The sequence below is a fragment of the Coccinella septempunctata genome, chromosome X (genome assembly GCF_907165205.1).
Source record: "Coccinella septempunctata chromosome X, icCocSept1.1, whole genome shotgun sequence".
NCBI lineage: Eukaryota > Metazoa > Arthropoda > Insecta > Coleoptera > Coccinellidae > Coccinella > Coccinella septempunctata.
Window position 1 is genome coordinate 21,883,333 of NC_058198.1, and position 11,426 is coordinate 21,894,758.

The 11,426-nt window shown below is 35.6% G+C and overlaps 1 protein-coding gene across 1 annotated transcript; it reads right to left on the reverse strand.

Annotated features, from left to right (window-relative positions):
• Positions 1–363: 363 nt before the first annotated feature.
• LOC123321907 lies at positions 364–2,125 on the reverse strand. The gene is made up of 2 exons (XM_044909693.1): positions 1,101–2,125; positions 364–1,047 (listed from the first exon to the last, which is right to left on the reverse strand). The coding sequence occupies exons 1-2, from the start codon at positions 2,012–2,014 to the stop codon at positions 1,029–1,031; spliced, it is 933 nt and encodes a 310-aa protein (XP_044765628.1). The 5' UTR covers positions 2,015–2,125; the 3' UTR covers positions 364–1,028.
• Positions 2,126–11,426: the final 9,301 nt, after the last annotated feature.

Here is an 11,426-nt window from a genome sequence, read left to right on the forward strand (position 1 = left end):
GAGTTCTTTGAATTTTTCATAATAATATGGTATCTGTAATTTCTTCCATTTTTTATGCATCACCTTCTTTTGTTTTATGTACTGAACAGTGAGTTTTGAGAAATATTTGGGAAATCGTTTGTTTCTTATTATAATTTTTGGAACATATAAATCAGTACCTTTGGCAAGAATATCATAAAATATCGAAACAGATTCATCGACTGGCTTGCCGACTAATAGAGAGGACCAATCGTGATCTTCAAAAAATTCATTGAGTTTGATGTAATCTGCTTTCTTGAAATTAAAAAACGTTGAAATTTTATCACGCAGTTTACCAGATCTCGGAAAATGTATGTAAAATTCGATTGGAGGGTGGTAGCAATCAGGAGTAACTAAAGCAATATCACATTCATTCAGATTTGAAACTTCAACTTTTGTACAAAAGACCAAGTCAAGTATTCTTTCATTTATATTCTTTATGAAATTGTGCTGTGAGAACTCTGCAAAGGCTAAGAGATCTATCAAGGTCGAGTTTGTATTATCGATATTTGTTGGAATAAAATATGAACCGCAATCACTGGAGTTCCATTCAATGTGAGGAAAATTGAAGTCACCATATATAAGCATTGGTTCACCCCCGAGGAGGTCCAGGTTTATCTGAAGTCTACTGGTGAAGCATGTCCTAGCATAGTCATTTCTTGGCGGTAGATAGACGCAACATATGTGTAGCTTCCAATTATTATGATTGTCGAACATGGTAATCCACACATCCTCAGCATCACTCTGATATCGCGACTGCTGAACAACCGAAATGTTGTTTCGTACAGCTATTAGTACACCACCACCGGACTTTTTATTTCCAGCACATCCCGCATTTTCACGGTCTCTACGAAAAACACTATAATGTGATGAGTCAAAGATCTCGGAGTCTGTTATTCCACCACACAAATTAGTCTCAGTAATGAGATAAACATCCGCACAAATGTTCTGTGTATTGAGCTTAAATTCTGCAGTTTTTGAGCGTAAACCATTAACATTTTGTCCGTAAACTAGCAACTTATCCATAACGTTGAGAAAAAGAAAAACAAAATTACATTCTATCGAGTGAGCCCCGATTCCTCACCAGAACAATTTTGGAGGCATCATCTTTCCTATAGAATACAGCACCATTTTTAACCCACACGTATTTATAGTCCTTAGCTTTAGCTGCAAGTCTGACATCCTTGAACAAAAGTTTATTTGCCAATGTTAAATGCTCATTGATATAAAATGCCTCAGACACATTAACCAATGATAACTTCGGGTTTCCATTATTTTCCATGCGTTTAGTCTTAGCCGCCATGAGAAATCTATCCCGCTCCCTGCGTGAAGTGAAACGTACTATTATATTCCTTCCCTGATTTCGCTCTGAATTCCGATTGGTCTGAACTCTATTAGCATAGTCGATGACAGATGATGTCATTTCATAATTAATGTGCTCTCCAATTTTCTCTAAGATTTTAAAAAGATTCTCGTCTCTTTTTTCAGGGACACCCTGTATTTCTACGTTGTTTAAACGAGAAACCTGTTCGGTGTCGTTGATTCTCTCCCGCAATTCTTCAAGCTCTTTCTTCATCATGGCGTTCTCATTTGACAATTGGTCAGTTATCTTAATATAATTATTCATCTTCGAAATCTCAACCTCAAAATCGGAAATTTTGTTGCTGCAGAAATTAACGGATTCCAGCAGCAACGCCTGTTGCTCCCGGATCATCCTCAGCTCCGTGCGAATTTCCTCCAGTGTCCCCAGAGATGAGTCACCGATCGGTGAATCCTCCGACACACTCGCTTGAGGTCCCGCAAAGGACGCGCGGGTGCGACCCCGGCAATGTGGGCATGTCCACGAAATCCCCTCGATACGAAGATTATCAAGTTGTTGACCAACAACACCAACACATTCTCCGTGATAAAATCGGTTACAAAAACTACTACATTGTAGACCGGGTCTCTGACGATTCACCGCTTTACCGCAGGATCCACACAATTTATTGGCCATTTTTGTCTCCAATTCACAAAATCAAAACCGAAATAGTTAGTGGAAGTATAGCCTTATTGTCAGCTTAATTTCAAGCTCTTTTAAATCAAATATCGAACAATATTACGGAGCTCGCAAATAACACCTTCACGCTCGAACATACGTTTACATATTGAACAATGATGCCGCTCTTTCAGATCAATAAGAAAGTTTATTGGAATAAAAGTAAAATTTTCGATCAAACAGGAAGCTGCGAAGTAGTTATTCGTATTATTGGCCCTATAGAATAAGTAATTATTGCGAAAAAATTGATAGTAAGAGAAAGTTGAATGAGAATAAAATCATTTAATTGAAGTAAACAGACAGATAATTGAAATTATTACATGCCAATATTGTCATTATCTGAAAGTTAATAAATCTGTTTTATTAGAATCGAAATGAACATTTTTTTCAGTGCGAGTGTGGTATTTTTATCCGTATTCTTTCATAAATTTTAGCTGAAAATAAAATCACAAATGATTGAAAGCCTTTTTTCCTTCATTACGAAAGAGCTCAAATTTACTTCTTTACTTGAAAGTTTTGATTTCATAACGGTGTAGTACAATCATGAAATAAAACAGAGAAAATGACCATTTTTAAAGACGTATCATTTATTCGAATTAAATTTCTTGAAATAATAGCCACCATAATCTCTAATATATGCTCTACACCTTCTAATGAATGATTTCTTTATTCACATTAAACTTGGCCTTGACTCATTGTAATAGAAATTTTTTTGTATTAAATGCTTGAAATACGGTGAGTTATACTAATTCGGAATCTTAATGAAATAGGCATGTTTTTTCTTACTTTGGCATTCAGGAAGCCATTTTTTTTCCACACCACGTAAGGCCGAACACAGGAAAAAAATCAGAAGACGATATTCGACTTGAATTCTTGTTTAAAAAAAAAACTATGCATGCACTCCCCTAAAATCATGAATTATATTCGATGATAAGTTTTTCCAGCAATACCATCCGAAAATCTGAAATCTCTTCATTTGGAATCTGACCAAAGAGAGTTGCAAAGGGTGTAATTTTTGCGAAAACCTTGAATATCTCGAAAACCGAGGGACTTTTGCCAAATATAAAACATAGTTTCTTGAATATCCACAACGTGCTCTAATCGAAGGTAACATATTAACTATTCCTTATGCCACACCCTGTATATGAAAATTCATAAAAAGAAATGCGATCAACAGAGATGACTTTTGGTTTGAATGGGCGTTGGAAACAAGAACTAAATGTGTAAGCGAAAAAAAAACAAAGTGCACAATAATCCGGAATATCACTGAGAACAAATAACGAGTGTGATGATGAAGAAGTCACCGATGTTGACATCGAATTTATTCTTCTCGATAAAAATTTGGAAATATTGAGGGCACTACAAGAGTTTTTTTGTGTTGGGTGGATTGTTAGTTTCTTACCTTCGGACGCTATAATTCCACAATATATTGATTTCGTTGCTATGAAAATATTGTTGTTATAAAATTCAATTCCGGTCTGGAAATCTTGTCAATGTTACGCAATTAATTGAGATAATATTCATTCCAATGAATATTTTTTGCCTAATAAACTGATTGCATCGCTGAGGTATAAAACCAGTGCGCTATAATAAATCAATAATAACTCTGAAAAATGTTCCATGAGAGATGCATAAAATAATTCAGAAAAGAAAACGAAACTACGCAGAGAAAATCTTGAGCGGGAATACTCAAGTATCAGCATTTTTTGTGCAGAATTTATCAAGATAGGTGAATAAAATGTCCACAAATTGAGTTACTCTACGTGCTTCTCATTAGTTATTATCTATCAAATTATGTATAAAAAGTCGTGTGTTAATACTCATCCAAGCTTTCAGTTTTCTTTTGAACGATTTCATATTTTTTAATTCTTCTAGTATAATATTGTGAATTTTAGGTGCAAGATAGTTCTGTTATAGCATCGCTGTCCAATTGTCTTCATACTTCTGGGTGTTTGGTTATGATCTCTGTTCCTGGTTGTGTAATCATATTGCAAGGCGTTCACTGATATCTTTTTGGACAAGAAGTTACATCATGAACTTCGGCTAGCTCAAATAACTCATGGATCGGAAAGGTACGCGGTTTTTTGTGAATCAGTTTCAGTACCCACTACCTCCAATGGTCTAATGTGGTTTTGGTAAGTACTTACCCAGCCAATAATGCCATAGCTGATTTGTGATTGTATCAAAGCTTTGTAGAAATTTTTCAAATATTTCATATAATTCAGAGCACGTAAATATTTGAATTTGAATAGCAGACCTCTCATCCTATTTTTGAGATTTTTCATATGTTTATCCCATTTTAATTGTTGGTCAATCGTTACTCCCAAATACTTCATATTTTTAGTTTCATCAATAGGGGTTTCGCTGTCACCTGTCAATCTCGAGTTTTCCCAAGTTTGGAAGACCAGTAGGGTAAGAGCTGAAGACCATATATTTCGTTTTTTTTGGCATTCAAGGTGAGCTAATTACTTTTCAGCCATTTGTTTATTTCTTGAAATTTTCTTTGAGATTCTTCCTTCAACTCCTCCCAAGAAGATCCCCTAAGATGAATAACAACATCATCTACGAAACAAATTGCATCTTCAGCTCCCTTTATCTTTAGCACACTGTTGATGTATATAAGAAACAGTATTGGTCCTAAAACAGTACCTTGCGGTACTCCATACGTTACTATCTCCTCAGAACTCAGAGCGACTGATCTGAACAACTTGTCTTCTATTAGTTAAATAGCTCTTTAGTGGGTCATGTATGGGGCCTCTAAATCCATATGTTTGTAATTTCTCCAGAAGTCTTGCATGACGAACAGTATCAAATGCTTTTCACAATGATGGATTTTTTTATCTAGGCTTTCATATAATCTTCCTGTGAGATCCCTTATTGCATACTCCGTTGAGGTTCTTTCGACGAATCCATATTGTTTTTTATCAATTATGTTATACTTTTTCATATGATTTGTAATTCGTTGCTGTTATGTGAATTAAAACGATTTTTATCAGTGGGATAGCAGCACTCTTCAATTAAATTGTAAACTCTTTTTTTCTTGCTCGAGCTTTCGAGATTATTTATTTTTTATCTCTTCATCAGGAGAACTACAATACAATTACACGTTAGTAAAAAGGACATAAATGAATATTATAAAAGGCTTAAGAAATTGAGAATGTGGCGGCGTAGTTGTACCCATGGTAGAGGAATACTTCATCTCACCATGATGGTACCAAGGGTAGCCAAACGATGGCATCACTGCGCACGACGGTTGCGATCACAGGGTAGATTATACGTCTATTGCGGTGCAGCATACGCCAAGCATACACCCCAGCACATACCGCCAAAAGAATATATCAATTAGAGATGGAATAGTGTATAAAATATATGAAAGATCATCAACAGTTTTTAGATTTTCAATTTTGACTGAGAATGTCATTTGACAATATATCATTTCACAATTTATATACCTACTGTAATTAGAATTTTTTTTATATTGGCATTATTTGAGTGTTTCGAATCAAAATGAATTAAATAAGAAAACATGGAACTTAGACCACTTATATCTCTTCTTGAGTTCATACTATTTGAATTTTGTGAAATTCTAACCATTTCAAGAAAGTTTCTCTTTGTTGGATTTCTTTCAGAATCTAATACTTCTACATTATTAAAATTTGGTTCATGTTGTTTCTCTACAGAATGAACAGCAAGAGCAAAATAAATATCAACTAAATCTTATGATTTCAATAATGAATTCTATGTATCGGACTCTTTTCAATTTGCAGAATTCACTAACAACAAAATTATACCTGAAGATTATGTTTTAGTGAGTTGGGACGTCTTCTCATTATTCACAAATATATCATTCGAATTAGCCGAAGTATGTATAAACAATAATTGGATCAGAATACAAGAAAATTGTCCGGTTAACAAAAAAGAATTCATTGAAGTTATAAAATTGATTTTTATTTATTTATTTTTGAAACTACTTTTTTCTATTGAGTAATTTTCGTATTTCTTCCTAATATTATTGTCGTTCAAATCGTGGGATCGGAATGGGTTAGGAATAAGACACTATTTCATTCCTTTGAGCGACGTTTCGCAACTAATTTGTTGCTTCTTCAAGCTCTCGGAAGCAGCTAATGTCCTGTCAACTCCTCCATACAGACTCATAAAATTTATAATTCGACAGATATCGGTAATCAATCAATTTAATACTTTGAAAGGTTAACTGATGTACTTTTTTCCCTTTTATAGGTATTTATTATAAACAAAAACATGGTACTCTTATGGGATCAACGCTTTCACCGATTATTTCGCAGTTTTTTCTCCACCTAAAGTACCCTTTGAAGTACCATTCATAAAGAAGTTCATGGATGACATAATTACAGCCGTACCGAAACGTATGATAGAAGAATCTCTCCAAATTATTAATCAATTCAATGAGAAAATTCAATTTATAGTGGAAAGAGAATGTAATTATTCTATACAATTTTTCGATATATTGGTTATCAGAGAAGAAAATAGACTTATTACAGATTGGCACAGAAAACCAATGTCTTCGGGTAGATATCTTCTTCTTCTTCCACTTTTGAATAAGACTATGTCCTGTGTTTTCTGCTTTCTGCCTGTTATTGTGTTTCCTGGGACAACGAGTTCCAGCTCTCTTTCCAACGCTTTGGAGGGCGCCCTAATGGTCTGCGTGTGCTGGGTTTTTGTGTTTCCGCTCATTTGGCTAGTCTCTCATCTGTCATCCTCTCCACGTGGTCTCTCCAGAACCTCCTGCGTGCTCTCACCCATCTGACGACATCCTGCACCTCCAGTTCTTCCCTTATGTCTGAACTCCTCACATGGTCTCTGAGTGTTATCCCTTTGATTGATCTTAGTATCCTCATTTCGGTTGTTCTCGCCATTCTCTTCGTTGTCGACGTTTCTGCTCTCGTTTCGGCGACGTATGTGAGCACTGGTCTCACACACGCTTTGTATATGCGTGTTTCGCTTTGTGACTCATGGTTTTGTTGTTCCAGACTATATCTCTGAGGCAGCCTCCGATCTTAGCTGCTTTGTGCGCCTGTGTTCGGACTTCTTCTACGATGCGTCGTTATCACTGGATACTGTCACTCCTAGGTAGATAAATCTTGACACTTGCTCTAGGATTTTTCCGTTAATTACTATCTTGCATCGGATAGGCTCTTTGGCGAAAACCATGGTCTTGGATTTCTCGCATGAGATAATCATATTCAGCTCTTCTGCAGCTTTTGTGAATTCGTATGAAAGGCGCTGGAGGTCATCCTCATCTTCAGCTGTTAGAAAGACGTCGTCAGCATAGCACATGATATTCAAGGAGCGGCGTCCCATCTTATAGCCTGCCCGTATCGTCTTCACTCTTTCAACAATTCGGTCCATTACAAGATTGAAAAGTAGTGGACTCAGGCTGTCCCCTTGTCGTATGCCAGTGGATATGCTGATCTCCTCAGATAATCCACATTGTGTTTTTATCCTGGTGGTGTTGTGGGTATTAAGATGTTTAATAATTCTGATGTATTTTTCAGAGATATTCTTAGCTTGAAGGGTTTCAAGAACGTCGTGGAGTCTAATTCTGTCGAAAGCCTTTGTTAAGTCGAGAAAGCATGTGAACATTGGTTTGTTGAACTCGATTGATTTCTCTATCATTTGCCGCAAAATAAAAATCGCGTCCACCGTTGACCTGTTGCGTCTGAATCCTTGTTGTTCCTCGGATATGTTAACTTGGCTGGAGATTTTATTTGTCCATATCTTAGTGAACAGTTTGTGTGTGGAGTTCAACAGAGTTATGTTTCTATAATTATCAGGGTCCTTTCTTTTGCCCTTCTTGTATATTGGTACGGATAAGCTGGTTTTCCATTCACGAGGCACTTCACCGGTTCTGATGATATTTTGGAAGAGTTTTGTTATTTCTTGATGTATTTCTCTTCCTCCGTATTTGATCATTTCATTTGTGATGTTATCCGTTCCGGGTGATTTCCGATTTTTGAGTTGTTGTACGGCTGCCTGAACTTCTTCGATAGTTATAGTGTCTCCCTCGTCATATGTTTCCTGATACTCTTGTCGTTGTTCCTCTCTTTTGTCCGTGCAATTGCTATATAGATTCTGATAGTATGTTGTCCAGGTTTCTGTTGTTATATTGTTCATCTGTACTTCCTCTGTTACATTCTTCTTCCTTTTTCTAAGCATGTTCCATATTCTCTTCTGGCATCCGTATAGATAATGTTCCATCTCGACAGAAAACCGCTCCCAATACTCTTTTTTTAGTTGTTTAATCCCATCATTCGTTCTATTTCTTATTACCTTATATTTCTGGTACTCTTCGGGTGACCTATTATTTATATACCTTATGTATGCCATCTTCTTTTCCTTTGACAGGTCTTTCACTTCCTCAGTAAACCAAGGTTTGGTATTTTTTCTGCCGTTGATATTGATTTTTCTTTGCCCTATTGCTTCCTTCGCGCTGTGTATTATGTTTTGTTTGATTTTATTCCAGGCCATGTCTACACTGTCCTTCAAAGTTATAATGTTCTGAGAAATTTTCTCGTTCAATCTGCGCTGGTACAAATCTCTTGTGATATCTTCTCTTAGTGACTCCGTGTTGAACTTAGTGATGTGGATGGGTGATTTCTTTCTAATTTTTGTTTGTTTTAAGCGGTACTCACAGAGCACTAGTCCATGTTGTGTCCCCACATTAGCTGAAGTCGGGTAGATATATTTACTGAAAGTCTTTTTAACCAATAACACAAAAAATTAATATGATTCGTAATTTGAAAACAAGAATATCTAGAATTTCACATAATAAATTCCAATTGAAGAATTCAAAAATCTTAGAGGAACTATTACTAATAAATGGGTATCCTTAAAAATGGTTGCACCAAATTCTGATCAATATACCCAATAACCTAGATGATTTATATACACAACAAGAATTGGTTGAAGAAGAACGTAATTATAGGAAGAGGAATTTTTAAGTCGAATAACATACTTCTTGTTCATGGTTTGTATATTTATAAGGTTCTGTATTTTTTTAGAAAACATAGTGAATACTTTGAAGTGTATAAAAATTCTAATAATACGAGGGGAATTTTTCCCTCACAATGTACCAGCTCATACAACAACTTTGAGAGAGAAAAGTGTACAGTACATGGCCATCGGTTTGAACAATGTTTTGGCACCTGAATTGAGAAAAGTTGCCAGCTTGGTGAATTTCAAGAGGAGGTTGCATGATCTGGTATTGAAATGTGAGCACTTTAATTTAGAGGAATTTAGAGTGTATTGCAGGAATCAATAGTTTGTGAATTTTTGTTTTGATTTCACTTGTTCCAGTTCCTACTACTACTACTAATACTTATCTAGTTTTGCCTTTCCATGAACAACTTACCAATAGAATCAAAGCATTGGTACCTAGAAAAAAATTCAAAATTGCGATTAGAAATGTCAAACCCTAGTTTCAATGCTACGCTTGGTGAGTACTGGATATATCTTTGTTAGGATACCATGAATATCCTCAATGTATCTGCGGGCTATGCTGAGAGGGTCCGATGAACCAAAAGAATTTTCCAAAAAGCTGACTATTTCGCCAAAGACGAGAGAAGATGTAGAAAGGACACTCTTGAAGAGTTCCTTGGCTGGGGCGACAAGAGTTTCAACGTGATCCAATTGTGGAGTTTGGAATTGCGTTATTTTAGGTTTTTTTGGACTTGTTTACTAGGCTTAGCTTTCAACTAACCTCGAAGTCATCGCTGTCTCATTGACAATCCCAAGAAAAATGTGCATCTGTAACATATACATCCCACCTTACGGGGAAATGAACACAACTGATCTAAACGAATTGATTCACCAATTACCAAAGCCATATGTCATCCTGGGATATTTCAAAGCACATAATACTGTAACGTTTTCTTTGCTTGATTAAATCGTCCAACTGATTAAAATTATTTATTTACACTTAATACACTTATAACTTACAAACTAACCCAGCGAACACAAACATCCCTGGGATGTTTTGGGATGTTTCGAAAATGTTGGCATGAGGATGTTTCTTTGAAACGTAATATGCACTTTCCAAAGAGGTCTCCAAAGGCTATTGGAAATCTTAATTTGTTCTGATCTGTGCCATCTGTGGCATTTCTTCGTCTACCTACTGAGAGGTACTGTCGTGTTGAAAATAATGTAAACGTGTGGATATCTTCTCTTGGCGTCGCATAGTTTGCCTTGGGAGGTTTATTCCAAATAAACAATATACAATAATTCACCTATTTTATTTTGCCGCCATTTCCACTTTCTTCGTAGTTTGGACTGTGGACTGTTCGGAGCACTGGCGGCGATTAGGGGAGGCCAGGGGGGGCGGTTGCCCCCTCACTTTCTGGAGAATATGAAGCTACTTTTTTTAAAAAACTAACATTCTTTCAAGATTTCACCTTATTGCCCCCCCACTTCTTACGCCCAATCGCCGCCACTGGTTCGGAGTTGAAAGTTGATTGGTGATTTGTATAATATTAACTACTTCTGTGTTGGTTTTGATTGTGAATTTAGGATCGATCTCTTCATAGTAACCAAATACAATTAATAAGTAAGTATTACATGAATTAAATGTATAGTATAATGTCCAGAAACATACATATAACCTCAAAAGAATCCACGCTGCGTGGTTAATATTATTTGTGTATTTGGGACTAGGTATAAGAGATCATTGTATTTTGGTTGGAATAATCGAATGGTATATGGAAAGTTATTATAATTATTCAAGAAATAACTTTATAATGTTTAAAGCCATAGGATTTCAACATATTTCGATAATCTATCTCTGCCGTTGATAATTCCCAGAATATTTTGTAAGATTACTCTTCCGACGATGATAATAATCATTCATCACTTGTGAATCAAAAAATAATTCAAATTGTCCCAGAAAAGTTCTTGTTTTTGAAAACTCCTTTAAATTGTTCCATCTTTAAATACCAGTACAAATAATTGAATAAATAAAATCGTTTCGCAAATCAACCTGGTCAGGAGCTATATACAACTCAAATCTTCCAGATCCTTTCATGCAGCTATTTTCTCTGTTATTTTAATTGGAAAAAATCATCTAAACCTTCATATATTTTGTGAATTAATTGTTTGAATTGTTTTTATTTTGTAGATGTGATCCATAAAAAATTCCAAATCACTAGGAAAGTATTCGAACTCTATGCCAAAGATTGGTTTAGGCATATTAGGCAGAGGAGGAGGGACGATAAAATGAAGGGATCGTTTTGTTGAATGCGATATATTTTTTTTTTTCATTCTCCCTTTCTGTAGTATAATATTGATCAATTGTTTTTTGTTGTTCAATTTTTTATGTGAAATGTGATTTCTTTTCCTT

Bases quoted from the DNA above. Each gene is read 5' to 3' on its own strand.
- LOC123321907 (XM_044909693.1), bottom strand. From the start codon at position 2,014: ATGGCCAATAAATTGTGTGGATCCTGCGGTAAAGCGGTGAATCGTCAG.